Source organism: Paralichthys olivaceus, chromosome 2 (genome assembly GCF_024713975.1).
Source record: "Paralichthys olivaceus isolate ysfri-2021 chromosome 2, ASM2471397v2, whole genome shotgun sequence".
In the NCBI taxonomy this organism is placed as follows: domain Eukaryota; kingdom Metazoa; phylum Chordata; class Actinopteri; order Pleuronectiformes; family Paralichthyidae; genus Paralichthys; species Paralichthys olivaceus.
Window position 1 is genome coordinate 19,533,838 of NC_091094.1, and position 19,896 is coordinate 19,553,733.

The 19,896-nt window shown below is 40.9% G+C and overlaps 2 protein-coding genes across 3 annotated transcripts; both read left to right on the plus strand.

Annotated features, from left to right (window-relative positions):
- Window positions 1-313: 313 nt before the first annotated feature.
- Window positions 314-13,718, plus strand: fam219aa (family with sequence similarity 219 member Aa). 2 transcript variants are annotated; one of them, XM_020087088.2, is made up of 6 exons: window positions 314-575; window positions 5,862-5,958; window positions 7,152-7,245; window positions 8,219-8,299; window positions 9,818-9,893; window positions 10,320-13,718. In XM_020087088.2, exons 1-6 carry the CDS (start codon window positions 516-518, stop codon window positions 10,476-10,478), a joined length of 567 nt encoding a protein of 188 aa, XP_019942647.1. In that variant the 5' UTR covers window positions 314-515; the 3' UTR covers window positions 10,479-13,718. The 2 variants fall into 2 exon arrangements, with proteins under 2 accessions (XP_019942647.1, XP_019942650.1); XM_020087091.2 differs by having other exon boundaries at window positions 9,818-9,872.
- Window positions 13,719-14,103: 385 nt separating this feature from the next.
- On the plus strand, window positions 14,104-19,719 carry LOC109629098 (BOS complex subunit ncln). The gene is made up of 16 exons (XM_020086574.2): window positions 14,104-14,256; window positions 14,548-14,707; window positions 15,360-15,550; window positions 15,765-15,909; window positions 16,062-16,159; window positions 16,238-16,315; window positions 16,425-16,528; window positions 17,077-17,165; window positions 17,280-17,419; window positions 17,507-17,685; window positions 17,804-17,891; window positions 18,021-18,059; window positions 18,480-18,652; window positions 18,732-18,785; window positions 18,866-18,944; window positions 19,107-19,719. Exons 2-16 carry the CDS (start codon window positions 14,563-14,565, stop codon window positions 19,161-19,163), a joined length of 1,659 nt encoding a protein of 552 aa, XP_019942133.2. The 5' UTR covers window positions 14,104-14,256; window positions 14,548-14,562; the 3' UTR covers window positions 19,164-19,719.
- The last annotated feature ends 177 nt before the right edge of the window (window positions 19,720-19,896 follow it).

The window sequence follows — 19,896 nt, forward strand, 5'->3', positions numbered from 1 at the left end:
AATTATATTAATTATTAATTATATACCATCAGCTGATTAATCATCTCTATAAAGTATGCGCCACTTGCTTGCTGTTATATTGAATTTATTTAGAGTGCTCCAATGTGATTGAGCAAGCAGCTATTTAGGTTATAAATAATTAAGCAATTATAACTAATATTGAAGGGGGATTTTAGCTATAACACTAGTGAATATCGAACAGCTACTGAGCAAAATGATTCATTTCAATTTCACAACATTCATTTTGCTCCACTACGCATTTGGATATAGTCTCGCCTGTGATTGGTCGAACCCGTCATGAATAATCTATAGACCCGGAAGTAGGGCGGCGCTGCTGTTTTTTGCTGTCGAGTCACCTCTGTGTGGTCAGGATGGAGGAAAACGAGCTGCTACCATGCTGAGAAACCACGGATAACCCGACGACCGAGCATCACACACCGGGGACACCTAAAGGACACGAGTCGCCGTTTTTGATCCACGAACCTCCTGCGTCGTCTCACGTACACGTCGCCAAAATGATGGAGGAAATCGACAGGTTCCAAGTGCCTCCAGTTAACGGGGAGACACAGCCATTGGTAAGAGACCAAAGCAGCAAAATACATATTATAATCAGACCATTCTGTGTTGTTCGATGCTAACTGTGATCTGAGCTGTGTCTGTGTTGCCTGTGTGTTGTATCGCGACAGCTGTGTGACATAATCTGCGTGTGAGAGCTAGCGGATCTGTTTAGGACAATCTGGATCTTTGGGATGGGTGTACATTGTCTATGTACAGATGACAGGATGGCGGCGGAGACACCCCTCCCTATACAACCAACACACAAATAAACCTTATAATAACCAATCAATAACATAGACATTCGTGTAATACACTTGACGTAAACCTTGCTCTTTAAATATATTTAAAAATCCACGTCAGTATCTGCGCCTGTCAACATCAGTAAGTGACAGAGGCCACTGTTTTCATTTCGTCATGGGGTGACGTGTGGTTTGGGATGTGTGAGTACAGATGATCGCGTGAATAGGAGCCTTATTGTGTCCTAACCATACTGCAGAGTGCAGCCCTGATGATGATGGTGAGGCCCAGTCAGAGGAAAGTCTCTATCATTTATCACAAGGCAAGTGTCTGACCTGCTAGTGTAATGAGAATCGATGGATATTTTTTCAACATAATGGGATTTTGTTTGATTGCCATTAAGCTATAAACCCAACCTTGCATGAGTTCTGAATTGCTATGGCCGCCAATGATTACCCATATTCCCCACATTTAGAATCGACTTTGAGCTTTTATTCCAGCAGTATTCAACCAACACGCTGGCCTCATTCTCCATACTTCTAACAAAGCATTCTCAAGCAGCTGTTCTTCTTTTAATGTTTGCCTTAAAGGGGTTTGGCTAATCCAGAATGACCCCTTGAGGAAAAAACTCCCAGAACACACTTTCTCCAGTACAGAAAGTCTCCCTTTTTTTGTAAAGGCATCAGCAATTGCTCTCTGTCCCTCACCCCGAAGAGTTGATCTGCTCACTTTCATCCAGCGAGATTCTGAGGAATTGAATCCACTGGCTGAGATAGTTGGTTTTTGTCTTATTCTTCACAACTATACAGTTTTTTTTTTCGCCTCAGAACTATAATAGCCTGTGTGAGTCAAACATCACTGCACTTCTGCCTCTTATCTCCTGCACGGCCAGTGTCTGAAACAGCCCCTCACTTGTACGTCTGCACCATATCTGATTGTGACTGCATCACAGTTGCTGTGGCTCACGCGAGCGTGCATTTTAATGCTAATAACTTCATTGTGATTCCTAAACCACAATTCACTGGGCACCTGCAGGCTCCTTGTTGAGTGAATGTCACACTAATAAAACGGCTTCATAAGGAACGTTATGTGATGTTTGTGGTTGTCTTTGACCAATGAAACATGTTTCAAGACTCATAATGTTAAATAATGATAAAAATAAGGTTACATTTTACTTGTATAGCACATTTCAAGCTTAAGCACTTTTCAAAGAAAAGTGTAGAAGTTACAAGAAACCCATGAAACCACCCTTACGGAATTTGATAGCATATATAACACCATCATTATAAATAGGGTATACATACATAAATTGATGTACAAGTATATACTGTTATCAATAAAACAAAATAAAGTGTGGTTAAATATAAAAGAGTGAAAACATTTTTATTACTGAAATTTTTTTTGTATAATTACTGTTTGCCAAATGTCAGTATGGCAGTTTGCCTTTAATCACATCAGGGTTCCAGTGTGGCCCAGTTACCATTATCATTCATATGGATAACATGCTACAGTTTTAATGGTCACCTGATGTATCAGTCTTCGCTGCTATTGGCCAGTGGGAGGCCATGATGTATAATCCCACCAGTGGCTCTGTCTGTGCCGAGTCAGCAACCTTGTGGCTCTTCATCATCAGAAGCAGTAAAGCAGTCGCTAACAAGAGGACAAGCTGATGAAAGTGATGCATGGATGGGTATACACATTGTGTTTGTGATAGTGTGTGAGGGGCGATGACCTTAAGTGAGTGCAGGTATATATGAATACATACTGAAGGTCAGGGCGACAGGTCATGTTTTACTTTTATTACATAAAAACATGTGTCGCCCCCAATGTCATAGTTCAAGTTGATTTGCGAGTGACCAGTAGCACATGCTCTCTCAGGGATCTGTGGGCTCCTAATGTAAAGTATGTTTTAAGTGACCTTGTTGACTTTCTACAATGCCAGTACCTGTTACTTGACCCAAAAGGATGACCGAACATAGTCCAATAAGGACTTACTTCTCACTGATCAAGCATTGGGAGCATTTATTGAGGCAAAACATAAAACCGTATAGAGCAGGTTCGATTCCACTTTTCCTTTCCTGATACTGATTCCAATGCCTGGACTTTGCGTATTAGTCTATACAGAGTACCGATCGGATTCCATTGCTTTAAAAAAAAAAAGATAGCATCCTAAATAACATATTTTAACAGTGGCACTCTAAAAACAGTACTTACCATTGACCGCATACAGCACAACTGCAGTTTTGGTGCGGTAAGGAAAAGGAGATTTTTGGAGTTTTATTTTGTTGAAACTAATATACTTTAAAGACGTGGTATTGAAATGGTATATGGATTTTCCTAATCACTGATGCCCAAACCCGGCATTTTTGTGGTGGCATTTCCGATACTGGTATCAACATTGGAACATCTCTACTAACTTAATGCAAGCTTTTATACTTCAAGAGGAGTTTAAACTTGTTTATTGTAGCCTACCTTGTTGTCAGTGATTGTTCAAGAAACAATCATGGAATTCTGTCACCAAACAGCTTTAACACAGTATCTCTTTAATTATTCACTGCAAGCTTTTTTGAAAAAAAAAATCAAACGGATATATCTGACAGACGATATGACCCTTTCTCATTACAGGATTTATCTGTGGTAGAAAGGGAAGCTTGTGGGTAAGTCTTGTGATGTGAGGGAAGGGCCTGTTGCAGAACAGAAAGAGCTCACATTTGTGCTTGTTAAAGTGGGAATACTTGGTCTACGTGCTGTGCTTTCACAGCTCCTGCTAGTACTGTCTCCACTGTTGCAGCTATCATTAATTATTCCGGCCAAGTGAACAACGCTTCATCACCAGATGAGGCTGTTCTATGCATTGAAGGTATATTTGGCTGCAGTAGACTGCATTAATAATAAAACCTTACAGTTTGCTATTTTACCTCCACCAAAGAGGTTTTCATTGCTACGAGCAGGATTATGCTAAAACTACTGAACCAATTTTATTGACACATGGTTGAAGGGTGGGACATTCACATTCGAAGAACTTATTAACTTTTGACGAAGATCTGGACAATCACTTCTTTTAATATCATGAGACAGGGTAGTTTTTGACCTTTTTACAGATTTCTCAGAAATGAATTCATTGATCTTGATGGCAAAAAAAAAATCAGGCAGGTTTAGAGGACTGATATTTGTGAGTGTGTGGAAATTGGTTTGAATCTAAATAAAAATCCTGATCCAGTGGATTGCTGGTTTCATAAGGAGACTGTTGAGCCTTGGTGGAGGTCTAATGAGATACATTTCTGTAAAGAAAAGAGATGGATCACAATGATTGGCTGCTGAGAAACATTTATAAGATGTCTACCTTTTTTGTGGGCATGTGTGTTAAGAGGCTTGGGTCCTCCTGGAGCAGCTGCAGGCTCAGTTCTGACTTGACCCATTGCATTGTGTGTCTTTTCTGTTCTCTCTCCCTTATCAATAAAGGTGTCTAGAAAAGGATATCAACCTTTTGCTAGGATAACAATAATCCAATTTACTATGCATTAACTATACTTCACAAGAATGTAAACATATAATGCTTTGCTGCAGTTTTACCAAATTGTGACATAGTGGACAGCTTGTTTTTAAACACATTACATGAAAATTGATATGCAAAATAAGCTTTTCGCCGTCTGTGCTAAATGCTCATGAATTTTTCATCAGGTACAGTGATATTGGATGAGCTCTATTGGTCTTGTAAAATTGGCCTGGATTACTGTGGAATTTCACAATAATAATATGAAAAGGTTTTGACAAAATAGGTTGAGACATATCTGTGCCTGGATAATGGATCTATTTACTTTATAATCCCCTCTCACAATCATCAAAGGCACTTGGGTTTTCAATCATTTTTTCAGGAAGCACAAACTCACCTGGGCCTCTTACGTCTAACACTTCGATTATATTTTGTTCACATGATTAAAAGATATACTTAATCTCAATATAAAGCAGTAGACTGAGCCTATATTATTTTTTTCCCTTGACAGTACAAAATTGTGTTTGGCTCTAGTTATTTGATTGCCATATGTGTCCTTAAAAAATAGCAGCTATTCCCATTTAGTGACTACAGATTTATTGAAAGCCAAATTCCTGCTCGCCCTCGCCCATGTGGCTCGTGGAGTCCCTGAGTGCAACAAGGGACGGCCTGTGGGATCAACATAATGTGGAGGTCTGTCAGCAGAACAGGCTCAGCAGAGTCCAGCTCCCCTCTCTCAATCTGGGGAAGCCGTGGCTCCAACAGCAACCCCCTCTGTTCTCCCATGCCTCCTCCCTATGCCATCACTGCTCGCACATAAAAGAGGCAGGGCCAGCAACATAAGCAGAACACTCAGGCCTATTGATGCTGCAAAGTAGGCAGCTATAGTAGCCCGTAGTCTGAGGGAATCTTGCCAGGGTATAGGACCCAAGAAGGTTCTAAAAATAACCCCACAGATTTTCATGATGATGTGGGCCTGCAGCCTTGTGATAAATTGAAGGGCTGTGTTCAGTACGGAGTTGATTGTGCCCTCAGGGCTGCATTCAATTTCACATGCCCAAATGAAGTATGGCACAAGTTAATTGGAAGTGTGTTACTAGAAAGTAAACTTTGGTTCAAATTAGCAAACTGTGCAGCCACGACTATGACGGTCTTTGAAGACTTAAGCTCAAGTCAAGTAAGATTTATTTATTGTAACACATTAAAAACATCAGCAGTTGAACCAAAATGCTTGACAGTCACAGCAACGGGAAGAATAGAAGATAAGTTAAAAAGAAATGGAAAAAGTAAAATGGGATTTAAGGTTTGACCATACTTTTAGCGTTCAGTGTCCATTTAGAGTTGTGTACTTGTTCCGGCCCCCATCTCCATTCATACTAAAAGACCTGATGCAGAAAGGAAAGGGAAACTATTGCAGAGCTCGGAGGCAGCAACAGAGAGGGCTGCTGTGAAAAATGACCTCAGGGACCTGGGGGCAGAAAGTGTCACATGTTAGTTGCTAGTGTTGTTGTATTGTTCAATCATGCTAACTCATAATGCTAACATGCGGGGGACTATGTGTTTCTCCTCCTAGGACCCAGCAGCATCCTCCACCTCAGAGATGATCCCTGACACCAAGGGAGAGACTGTGGCCATGAACTACAAACCATCACCACTGCAAGTCCAAATAGGTATCTCCACCTATACATAAGATATATGTAAAGGTTTAACAGTGAGCAGTTCAGTTCAAGAATCAACAGTTCAATCCCCTTGATGAATGGAAAGCATTCTGTACACCAGTGAAATTTGCGAATGCAATATTGTCTTACTGCACCAATACATGGTCCAAATAAGCACAAACTAGGTGTTGAGTCCTGTATGATTTTCCACTAGGATTATTTCTTTCTTTTATAAAAGGTGTCATTTCTTATTTGCCTCTTTTATTGCGCTGCCACAGCATTGTGAAAGGATTCCTCATCTCTATATAGTCCCCAGGGTTCTGTGAAAATATTCCTACCTCAGATGCACCAGTCAATATCTCAAAAACTAAAACTAGAAGGGCACTCAGAGAGAGCATGCCCCCGCCAAGGCTGGTTGGCCAACATATTGAATATATATGTGTTTACGCCCATGCATATGATACAAGTTCACAGCACAATATCCACAAGCATAAAACCATACTTGCCAGTTAGCATTTCTACTCTGTGTGCACAACTGCGATTCTGTGAGCATGGAGCTGAGAGAAGCATGAACTCGCCCTTCCCTAGGTTTTGGCAACCGCTCAACACCGCCTGACATTTACCTGCTCATCAAGTTGCTGATGCTCTCCTCCTTTGATTGGTCACTTTGAACACTCCAGTCCCCTGCCTATCTCTGATCTTCTAACCCTCTTCTTGGCGTCGGATTCATGAAGAATATTTTTAAAGGGTTTCATTGAGCCAGCCACTTCTATAATACTCTTTACACAAGTAAATAGTGCATATACAATATAAAACAAAGGCTTTTTGTGTTGACAGCAGTGGTATATATGATCCACAAAGCTTACAATTGCTTCAGAAAAAATATTGCCATAATAGTGCAAATATGTCAAAGATTTCAACCTGTATTTGTACCTGCACAGTATTTGAAGAAAGATCACCCAGCTAAAAGTACTTGAAAATCATAGTATCGCACAATGTTAAAGAAATGATAATAACATTTGGCATCCACCACCTTAATCGTATCTGCATCTTGAAAGATTTCTATCAAATTTTGACAGTTTTTTTGTTCGTGAAACTAACACTGATATTTAAGAAACAAAATCATACAAATCTGTCATTCATGCTCACTAAGCTGAGGTTCATTGATTGATTTACTGATGACGTCACATCCTGTGGTTGCCCAGAGAAACAGAGGGACCTTGCCAGGAAGGGATCAGTGAAGAATGGCACAGTGGGAAGTCCTGTCAATCAACAACCCAAGAAGAATGCCAGGACAAGGTAACAGCTTCCACTGCCTGTTTGGTTCCTCGTTCCATGCCGACCAACTCAACCACAAATACATCAATCACCACCTAAATCATTATGTGTTTGTATCTGCTGCACAACTGACTGAAATGCAAAAGACACGGTCTGCACTCTTTGCCACTAAAGGCTATATATTCAGACAAACGCCATCAGACCTCCTAATGTTACAACAAAACACAAACATTTTAATCTTTTTATAGAAGAGAAAATGTAATGGTTTTTTTGGGGGGTGGGGGGATGAACTGAAACACTGATAAAAGAGTCAAAGCTCTGAGCTTAAACCCGCTACAACCCACTGTATTGGCAACTGACTCATCTGTCTAATCCCACTCTCCAGTGGATCAGGGGAAATACAAGAAAGGCTACCAACGGCTCTGAGGCTGGCAGATAATCTTGGAATGTCTACAGTCTGACGGCTACAGATTAGCCCCAATTTCTGGGGTTTTGTGACCTTCAGTGGAGAGCAGTGTGAATCTTAACACAAATATCCTGTTCTGGATAAAACTACTGCTCTATTCCACCTCTTTTACACCAAAATTAATGAACATACGAAGTTTAAAAAAAAAAAGAAAAAAGCAACTAACCTATTTTTTATTGCCAGTGGAGATTCATTTTTTTTCATGTTCAATGCCACAAATGCACTGAAAACGGAGATGCACTCTCCTCACTGTTGGGCCAAATTAGCAGCTGGGTGTCATGTCCGAGCCGGAGCCAATTAAAACCTGTGTACTGCAGAATCATTTGACGTGGGATTGAAGGCTGATTGTATCCATTCCCATTGCAGACATAAACCTGATGTTAGTGGGTGTTATTGGGTTTTTTGACAGGTGGAAAAGGGGCTTACACTTAGAATATTTCTCAGGGTGTTTCAGTGTGAGAGTGTTTGCCTCATTTGAGTGTTGAATATTTTATCAAGGCTTGACTTGCCTTTTGTGCTCTCTTTCAGGTTGGTCGTGCCAAACAAAGGTTACTCCTCTCTAGACCAGAGCCCGGACGAGAAACCCCTGGTAGCACTGGACACTGACAGGTACATGGTTTTGTAACATCAATTTTTTATAACAGTATAGGCACATGCTTTTCTGTCCGACCCCAGAGAAGAGAACAAGGGTAGAAAACTGCTCATTTGGGCTGACTCTGTCATGATGGCACATTAATCCATAGAGAAATTTGAGAGACTTCATAACAGAAGGGATTCTAAAAAAAAAAAAAAAAAGGGGGTAAAGCCTCTCCTAGGGCTCAGGATTAGTGGATAGCGGGGTGAGTGTTGTGACAGGGAAAAGCGGCTCAGAGGGAGTGCTCAACCTCTACGTCGTACCAGTGGGTCTGCATTTCACACAGATGAGTCCCACCCTTTGTGCCCTCCGAGCGCAGCGACATGGGGGAAACTGTCTCATGTGCAATGAGCGCTCTGGAAGCCGACCAAGCTTACATCATGTGTTGCATCATACAGTGTACAACCACTGACGAGCTCTGTGGCTCACAGCAACAACAGGAAACCCATTTGTGAATTGTCCACATTTTAGATTCATGTGCAAGCCCTCTGTTCTGTTTGTTTACAGAAGATTAGTCATTTAATGGAAAAGCCTGTTAGCTGTGTTAATAGGATGTTACTGCTCCTCAGATGAAATTGCATTTACAAAAAGCTGTTGGTGTCTGTGTGTGTCTGTGCTTCTGCTGCATGTACGCTCATTATGAGAGACAGACATTTCCATAGAAATTCAAGGCACTGCAGCAGATTGTCTCCATGGGTTATAATGAGATATCAATACCTCGGAAATGTCAACTCTCCTTGTTTTGTAATCGCCCCATCTACCAATTAAAACACAGGCTGCAACTGTTGGCTAGTATCTGTTGCTTAAAGGGAAACAGCTTCAACCTATTAGTGATTTGTTTTGTATCATTACTATCCCTTATGAAAGCAGATGTATAATATCTACTGTGTCTGTGGAGAAGGTTTCTCAAGTCAGGAAAATGACCCTGACAATGTCATCAGAGTTATCTAGTGGCTGAACTTACAGAAGGCTACAAATGTAAAACTGAAAACCTAAGAATATAAAGTCATAACTTAAGGATAAAAAAGCTCATGATATTTTGAGAAAAAGAAAGAAATTTGGGAAATAACTAATTCTACTATCTCATAATGCTACTTCATTCTCATAATATCATGACATGCTCAAAATGATAATACAATTCTCAAAACTATCCTTTTTGTCATATGAGTGGCCCTAATACTCTGTTATAACTTTGAAGAATAGGGAGCAGTTCCTCTTCCACAGAGCCTGCTGTGTTGCTCTACCATGTTTATACAGTAGCTCACAATGGACAAATCAAACACTCTTAGAGAGGGCCTTTTGAATTTTTATGTTACCTCAAAACCACTGTTAGCTCTCCTACAAGCTTAAAAGGGGAGGGTGATGGAAGTGGTCTTAAGTTGGTTGGTTGCTGAACTACCCTTCTAAAGATTCAGATCATAATTTCCCAGTGTGCTAATGTTGCACACACCATCGTCTCCTGTGTCTAACTCCCGATGCCTCGTGTCTTTCAGTGATGATGACTTTGACATGTCCAGATACTCCTCATCAGGATACTCCTCAGCCGAGGTGAGATGTCTGAGGGACCAGGTATCTATACACACGTTATATTGATAGTCAATACAGCTTCACCCCACCAGTGTCACCACCTGATCACCCAGTCCCATGTTCACACCAGGTATATGTGCACCCATTAAAAAAATAAATGTACAGGCTCTGCCCAGCATTCACACAACAGTTGTCTGTAATGATTTATCCCCATTTCTCATTCACACAGGTTGATCCCCGTTCATGTTTTCCACTTGGAGTATCTTATGTTTGGTTTTTTCTCTCTTGCTTCCTCCATTACCACCTAAGACCCGTTTGTTTCCTATGTGGCTGCGTTCTGTTTCTGTAAATATAATTCATTTGGATCACCCCAACAAAAAAAATGTGAATAGGCAAAAAAAGGTCATTCCTAGCTCTAAGAATTCGTGCAGAAGCTCTGCTGACATCTTCTTTCTTTGGCTTCTGCAGCAGATCAACCAGGACCTGAACATCCAGCTCCTAAAGGATGGCTACCGGCTCGATGAGATCCCAGACGACGAGGACCTGGATCTGATCCCCCCCAAAGCAGTGAACCCCACCTGCATGTGCTGTCAGGCTGCTCCCTCCACAGCCTGTCAAATCCAGTAGCACCATTTTGCCCCCCCCCCAAAAAAAATCTCCTGCCTGTCACCTGCACCGACGCCAACTACTGAGCAGAGTGGCTGCAAGGAGGAAAACTATCAGCTTGCAATGGCACAAAGGGAAAAAAGGAGGGTTTATAAATGCTAAAATGAGAAAAGGATATACAGTAGGTGAAGTCTTGAGAAAATGTACAGTATCTGTGCACCTTCCTCCTATGGTTGGATCTGTGCATTTCACTTCTGCGTAGTTGCAGGGCCTCGACTGATGGCAGAAACTTTACCTCTAATGACGACGTGTCACTTTTGCTTCTCCTTTGTTCGACATCCATGTCATGCTTGTGGATATTTTCTGTTATGAGGACGATGAAGGATTGTGCAACATTGTGCAGGAAGAGGGACAAAAATAGAATGGGATGACAGAAACTCTACCAAATGCATGTAATGGTGACGAGGTGTCATCATCGGTAGTGAACCCACCCACGGAAAGTACTTTTTTTCTGCTTGTGCGTCATTGATGGTGAGATTAATGGACGGGAATGGATCGGATGTTGTGGCCATTGTTTTTTTCCCATCATTTCTTTCTGCCAGTCTGTTTTGTCTGCCCATGTATACGTGTCAGACATGAAAGATGAAATGTGTGTGTCTGGTTATGTCCAGGAAAGTAGTGCTAAACCATTAAGTTACAAACACAATCACAACATCCATCCATCCATCAACTATACTGCTTATCATTTTGAGAGTTGGGGCCTGGTCACACATTCACAATTGCAAAGTGAATATCGCAGGTACACCAAGGTTGAACTTCACAAGAGGTCACACTGCGATTTGCCTCGGCACAGGAAGTGCATGTTTTATTCGCCCCCTCGCTCGCTCAGATAAAAGATTTACAGGAAGCAAACACATTTGTGTATGTGTGACTGGGCCTTTAGGGTGAGGGTTAGCCAGTCTATCACAGGCTAAACAAGCATTTGCCCAAAACTACGAGTTGCCAGTTACCTGCATGTCTTTGGACTGTGGGAAGAAGCCGGTGAATACGCAGGCATGGGGAGAACATGCAAACTCCTCACAGCAAGGCCTAGTTGAACTGGGGTTCAAACCCAGTTGGTTCAAACCATGCTGCCCCATTCACAACATTGAAATACTAATGCCAGATTTATTTTTTAAATGTTTGAATGTTAAACCAAGGTCGTACTGCTTAACTGTTCCCTATTCAGTTAAAAGAAGCTGAAAACAAATAGTTTTGCATGTTGCCTGTTAACACTATTGTCTAATGAGCAGCCTGTGCAGATGATTCCTCTGTTTTTATTGACCCCCCCACACACACGTCCTTGTGCTAATGAGACATTATGTGAGGTGCACTTGGTAATATTTAGGTTTACCTACTGTAGTATCAGTAGATGTAGTGATTTAAAGACAGTGGCAGGAACAGCTCACGAGTTTGTGTGTACCTGCTGTTGGTAGCCCCGACATGAGAGGATGTTTAAAATATTTGCAGAAGCAGGTGCCACACTGGTGAACGTGGTTATAAAACACTTCATATAATTAAGGGAATCAGTGAATGGATAAAAGACTCGAGATAATGTGCAGATACACTGAGAATTGTTGAATTTTTGATCATACATGAGAATGCGTACAAAGGGATTTCATGTTGCCTGGATGGAAATGAAATGGGATTTTTTTTTCTGATATACAAAAGGAATTTTTAAAATGTTCTCCTTTCTTTTAAGTTCTGTTTTAAGTGTATTTGTTTTCTATGTTTGTATATTCACGCGTACTCCTCCTAGAGGTCGAAAACAACATTTGTCCGACTCGGGGACAAGAAGTGTATATGTAGCACCTGACACAGCTGTGTATTGTCAATGCTTTATGCCAATGGATATTCTCCATTATGTTGAAAAGGAAGTAGTCCTTGCTGTATAGAAGTACTGAATACCCTTTTTTTGTTGCCATGTTTACATCATTCTGAAGACATATCTGGAGCTTTCAGTTCAGTCAGCTGTTCTCTAGTCGATTGCATGTTAATCTTCTCAGTGGAAGTGGGTTTCCCAAAAACATTTACATATTTCTAACTTCCTTATCTTTTTAGCTTTTATCCAGCTAATGGGAAAGATAGCTTTTCATATAAGTTGATCCTAGCATTAGTTAAGGCAGATCACTATTAATTGAGCCACAATCCAGTATGAAAGCTGACAGCAGCAGATCTTAATGGAAGCCCGCATCAACTGGCGGCTCAGCTGATCCCCTCCTATTCATTCAAGTGGCAAAGCTGATATTGCACACTCTATTTAAGATGCTTTAGCTGGCCCAGTTCTCAACCTGCCTTTACCCCAGCACCTCCTTTTCATATTGAATCTTACAAAATCACTGAACCTTTTTGCTCTGAGGTGCTAACCACTGCACCACCTGCCATTGCAATTCAAATCAAATTAATTCTGCTGTCAGTCCCCCTGACCGAACTACAGTTTTAGGCATGTGTACACGTTACACTGGTCCAAGTTATGTCCTCATGGTCATGTGCAGTGTATTGTGTTTACACTTTTACATGGGATATTACATAGTGTCTGCATCTACAGTGCAATCTCATTTCTAGTAACATGTTTTGATATAAAATGGTGTTTTTGGGAAACCTCATCTTTTATAACTGATGCTTTTCTCCATGTGTTCATATATTTCACCATTCATTGAATGAAGGTTCAGTGTGTGATGTACGACTCTGAAATGACAGATGTGTGGATAAGAGAGGAATCGCTGATAGTGATGCATCATTTGATTTACAAAAGTACACAAACTGATTTTTTTTGCATATAAGGTGCCATATGTGTAGATAATGTTACGGTGCAGTAGTTCAGGTGATATGTCACCAACGCCTCCAGCTGAGGTGTGTGTTAGAGCAGTGGCTGTATACACTACAGTACAACATTAACAATGATGAGGTCCTGACTGTGACTGATTATGGTGCTTCATTAATTTTAATCATTAATTTCATCCACTCAAACAGGTTGTGTGCACTGTACTCCTGAGATTTGGACACTAATGTAATGCATTGTAACAAGCTATTTATTTGCAGTTGCGTGTGTTTTAATTTATTTTTCCATGTATGGGAAATAATCCATATACAAACAGATGCTTTTTATTTGTCAGATGTTTTATTATGATGATTGTGTACTGGTTCCATTTAGGTTTTAACAGTGTTAAAGTTCTGTGTATAGTGCAACATATGACAAATAATAAATATTAGATATCGGAATTTTGATGTTTCCACATGCTTCTGTAAATTCATTGCACATTTTTTTGCTTGAGACCATAAACAGCAAAACTGTTTTCCACCAATAAAAAGACTGATGAGGAGGTGAAGCATCTATATGCATCCTCAGTCAGATTCAAGTGCACCAATCCAAACACATCTTCATTCTGCTTCAGACTGTTGTCCCTGCAGGGGATTAAACAGATGCGAAACAGTTTTCCTGCCACCCACACAGACCCTCCACTGGTTTATGTGTTCTTACTGCTGAAGTGAAGTAAATGAGTGTAACATCGCAGGAGAGGAGAGGAGAGGAGGGATCCATATACTTAGACAATGTGAATAGTGAGTGAGTGTGAGGGCTGGGGGGGTTGGGTATTTGTGATTAGCTCTGAGTTGATCCCTCAGGAGCAGATGGTGGCTTACCTAGATGCCTTAAAAACCCCAGTAGCTGCTGGAGTGTGAGTCCACGCTGCGAGGACCAGCACTGAAGTTGAGGAACCTTTAGTAGGGAGGCTCATGAGACAGGACGGCAGGGAGACAGGTGAGGAACAATTCAATACCCAACAGGATGCTGCTTGTTGATAGATGAGTTCAGGTTTCAAAGGTGGAGAATATCAGTGGGGGAGTCAGTCAATGGGAGTTCAAGTTGGCAGAGATAAGGTTCCTGTCTAATACGTGTCAGGATGAAATGCATCATGCATCAGCTCTTTTACTGTATACCACAGAGATTTGGATGAACCTGTTGTGCCAAACCTGGTCTATATGCTTGTTATATGTGTGCTGTGCTCTTCGATGTGTGTATCCTGGACCTAACGTCGACCTCCCTTCATAGTCTGAGACTGACATCATGCTGCTGAAAGAGCCGGGTGTAGCTGCTGTGGTGCTGCTGCTCTGTGTCCAGGGTCTGCAGGGCTCTGCTCTTCCTGCTGTGTCCTCCTATGAGTTCACTGCTTACAGGATGCAACAGTACAACTTGTCCCAACAGAAGCATGGTAGGTTCAGAGACTCACCTCCAGTGGAAGGAAGAGTAATTACATTTATTCAACTACTGCACTTTTGAGGTAGAAATAACTTCAGATGCCTTTGTGCTGGTGTTATCATCTTACACAAAATTACAAGGACACCGCATGGAAAATGATTGTTATTAATTATTGTTCTTTATATCCTATAATGAAAGGACACACACATATACTGAATGAGACAGACTTCATTGACAGATAAGATAAATTAAGTTGACTTTATTGCTCTTTACTGATTAACATACAAAATGCATCCAAGTTTAAATTGGACTTATTTAAAGGGAGGAGAGCAGACAAAGTAGTAGAAGTACTGAGACCATCTTCCTCAGTAAATCAAAAATTCCCTGTTGTACCAAAATATTACAATATTCATCAACCCACAATCAGAGTGTAAAATAAAATATATACTATATTGTCTGATTATTATTACTAGTGCATTAGCATTTAAGGAATATTTTAAAACTCTTACTGATCGATCTGCAAAGTAACTAATAAATACAGCTGTACAATAGTAGGAGTAAATAATAAACTGATATTTCTCTCTGAAACATAACAGAGTAAAAATCTATGCTATAGATAATCTAATAATAAAATCTAATAATAATAATCTTCTTCCTACACTGAGGTTGCCGTGGAGCCATTGTGGTAGCAGAGGCACGTGCGGCCGAAGAGCCAGTGCTGACCCGTCGTTGTGTCGTCATGAAGGTGTCGGACTTTACCACAGAAAAATATCTGGAGGCCCAGAGACAGAATGCTGCTTCCGTACTGATCCTGCTGCCCAGGAATATGTCCAGTATCCCCCATGACACTGTTCAGGTAGCAGGCTTTTCCAAAAATATTCTTTAAGCGACAGAACAACAAAAAAAGGATCTTTTAACCAGACAGTATTAAGGAAACTGGGTAATATACACTGTATGTGTTCTCTAAGGTATTAGGTAACAGCCTGCTGAGGCAGTTTTTATGGAACATCAAACAATTGCTATGGAAATGAAAGAACAGGCACTTCTTATTCAATCTTTTTTTCTGTCAGTCCTTCATGGTGAGTGAGAGTGAGACCTTGCTGAAGGAGACACTCATGCCCGTCTATGTGGTGCCTGAGGATGAGCAGCTGCTTTACATGTATGAGGAGGTCAAGCAGGCCGCAGCCACCCGAACCTCATCTATAGTGATCCGAGGTAAGAGGAGCAAGAGGATGTGTGAGAAACAGTTAAGTATGGACAGAGCACAAAAAGAAAAAGTTGTAGAATGGATACAAGGGACTGAAATGGTAGAAAAAGCAGCAATCATGTCTATTTGTTTTAAATCTGTATGTTTTCAATGATTTCAGTCCTCCGAAGTATGATCACAGCTACAGCCTTTCAGATCCTAGTGAGCAACAACGCCCCCATCAAGCCCATAACTGACACGTCGATATCCACACTGGAGGTTAGTGTGGGACCTGATGAATTCAGTTTGTGATCAATCCTCAGTTGGTCACTGTGTAACTGGTGATGTGTATTTCAGGGAGTGCTTCCAGGAACTGGGGAAGATGTACCAACGATTGTCATCACTGCCCACTATGATTCATATGGACTGGCCCCTGTGAGTCACATATAAAGTTTCCATCATCCAACCATCGTTTAAAATATGAGCACTGACACAATAATAAACTGTTCATGCATGTTTATGCTTGTGTTTGCATGTCACACAGTGGTTGTCTCATGGAGCAGACTCTAATGGCAGTGGGGTCACCATCCTGCTGGAGCTCGCACGTCTCTTCCAGATGCTTTATAGTAGCTCCAGCACCAGACCCCAGTGAGTTCTCATTTTAACAAAACAAAACTTATATAGTTTGGTCAATACATGTAGTGCTGCGATGTACAAATACTCAAGTCCTGTACAAATTCAATGTACTTGTAGTTTACTTGAGTATTTCCATTTTTGCAACTTTAGAAAATGCTGACATGGAGCATTTTTCAACATTATGAGTACTTTACGTTTGATTCTATAAGTGAAACTGTCCTAAAAATACCTTTTTACTTTTACTTAGGTAAGCAGCACTTTTACTTGTAATGGGGTTTTTCTGTGTGATATTGATACAACTACTTAAGTGTATGATCTACTTAGACCTGCTAATAATACAAGCATTTAGTATTATTAGAATATTTTATTGAGTGGCATGGTCAGACAAAATGATCCACTGAATATACATACTGCTGAATACTGATCCAAACTATTCAAGACATTTTTTATCATCTGAAAAAGTAGCTCACATCATGTTATTAGAAAAAGTATTTTAACAGTGAATGAACAATGGATAAAAACTTTTATCGATGAACTCCTCCTTGGTTTTTGTGTTTTAGATATAATCTAATGTTCTCTCTGACTGGAGGTGGAAAATACAACTTTCTCGGCACAAAGAGGTGGATTGAAGAGAATCTGGACCACGCAGGTGAGTTTTTGACCTTGTGACCCACTGACCATGTGGCGAGTCAGCTGTGTGTGACAATAGGAACTTAAACATGAACTGTCCACTATTTATTTTAACCAATCATGTCCCCCCCAGAGTCCAGCCTGCTTCATGACAATGTGGCGTTTGTCCTGTGTTTGGACACACTGGCCAACGCTGATGAACTGTACATGCATGTGTCCCGGCCTCCTAAACCCGACACTCCCATGCACTCATTCATGCAACTCCTGGAGGAGGTAGCATATTTTACTGCAAGAAAATGCTCATTAAAGTCTCTTCAGTCCAAATGACCTGATGCTTGAGGTTTCTGGTCTCTCCTGCAGGTAGTCTCCTCCAGATTCCCCTGGGTGAAGGTGGGTTTGGTCCATAAGAAGATCAACCTGGTGGAGTCCACTGTGGCCTGGGAACACGAGCGCTACAGTCTGCGTCGGATCCCTGGATTCACTCTGTCTCACCTGGACGACCCCAAATCTGAGCAGCGGGGCTCAGTACTGGACACAATGTAGGAGCTGAACTCTGGTTCTGAACTGTTCGAGTTACTTTGATCATTTAAAGAAGATGATTTAGAGACACATTCTAGAATGGCTGTTGCCTGAACATGGTAACATTACTTCTCACAGGTCACAGGTGGATTTCAGGAAAATGAAGCGCAATGGAATCATCATAGCAGAAGCCCTGGCACAGTATATGTACAATCTCTCTGACAAAGTAAGTACATTCATGGGTGCATGTAGACAATCAGAATACAGACACAAAATATTAATGATATTATAATAATGTATTATAAATATATATTTTGTATAGCATATGTGATGGTTGTTGGTTATCTTTCACCAGGGTTCACCCAAAGATGTGCAGGTTTTTAAAGGCCAGCTGGTAAGATACCTGGTGATTTTAGTCATTATGGGCAGGAAACTGCTGCCCTCTGCTGTTTGTTCTAACACATTGCACAGTGTTTGTGTCTTCAAAGGCCCAGACTCATGTAATAGCTTTAGCCAGTTAATTTGATTCAACTGAAGATTGGGAACTTCAAATAAAACACCCACAATATGTCAAGAGGTTTTGAATTCTCCAAAGTGGAGAACTTTTTGTACTTTTGGCTCAGCACGACGTGAGAATAATTTAAGTCATAATCACAAATGATACGTGAGTTCCAGATTAAGTATTTTATGTTTGACCATAATGGGGAACATTAAAGCACTTTGGCATATGGTAACTATTGTTTTAATTTTATTGCACACTAAATGTTCGTTGTAACCCCCCCTCTGTGTATCCATGTCTAAATCCTGGATGCAGGACTTTCATGATGGTCGTATGTCCAGTCTGATGTCCTTCCTGACCTCCGTCCCCCGGGCAACCCAGCTATTGGATAAGGAGCCCAGTCACGTCTTGTTGGTCAACTCACTGGAGCATGAATTTAAACGCTACCTGCAGCAGGTTCACAGACACAACTTTCGACAGGACAAGAGGTGAACATACAGTACATGATATATTCCCAGCACTCACTGCACGGTCAGTGATTCACTACATTTAATCCTCTTCATACAGGGACCCTGATATCACCTTTTTTGATCAGATGGATCAACCAATAGTGATGTACAGGTGAATATCAGTGTTATAGTTATTTTTGTGCATATAGTTCTTTATAGACGAGTTGGACAATGACACTTTTTTCCTCCCAGAGTGAAACCTGCAGCGTTTGACCTCTTCCTTGGTGGCTGCATCGCTGCTTATCTGGGGATTGTTTACTTTGCAATACAGGTTTGTCTGCGTTCTCCTTTTGCAGTGCCTACTCATATTATATTGTAGGAATCTGTCCTTTCTCGCAAACAGTAAATCACCTTGTTTGTTGTCACAGACAGATGAGTAGATACTCATCATGTATTGTTTTCTTACATGATCTGTGTGTTTGCTCTCTTGCAGAATTTTGGATATGTCTACACAAAACTGAAGGCAGCAATGAAATCAAAGTGCCAGTGACTCCTGTAAAACTGACAATGAACTTGAAACTGCACATGTTAGATGTCTGCTTCTCTGGCTGTGAAGACACAGACTGATCATGTGCACAACCATTGACTTTAAATAAAGATGGATGACGTCACCGCCTCCCAAAAGTGAATCCAAAGCATTTCCATCACCACCTGGTGGCTGGCTGTGGTGTAGGTCATAAATCCCACTTCCATGTTAGTGGGGCCGAACTAAAAAGTCAAAGAAAAAGTTAAATAATTTTTTCTCAAATATGGTGTCTGTCATTTTAGCTAGTTCTTATCACCCTGATGTATGTTCATATTTCTGGTAAGTTTCGCTGAAACAATGTTGAAAAGTCATAATTGACAGCTGTGACTGTGGGAGGAAGTGGAGATTTGTCGTCCATCTTCATTTAAAGTCAGCATATCCTGTAAAGTCTTGATTAGTTTTAAAGATGATTGTTTGTACCTTTCATAAATCCACTGTAATATGAACCATTTTTGTTGGAATAGTCTTTGTTGTCTGAAGGAGAATTAAACTAAATAAATAAAAGACATGGTTGCATAGATTTTCTTGCCTCAAAGTTTATTAAAGTAGGGAACAAACCAGGGCTTGGATGTGATTTGAGCACAAGGACGTTGCTGCCACATGATTACAATGATTCCTTGTGTCCCCTGCTCTGCGTTGGATTTGATTGGGCTCAACGCTGCTGTCAAACAAGGCCCAGCTGCTGCAGTGAGATGGA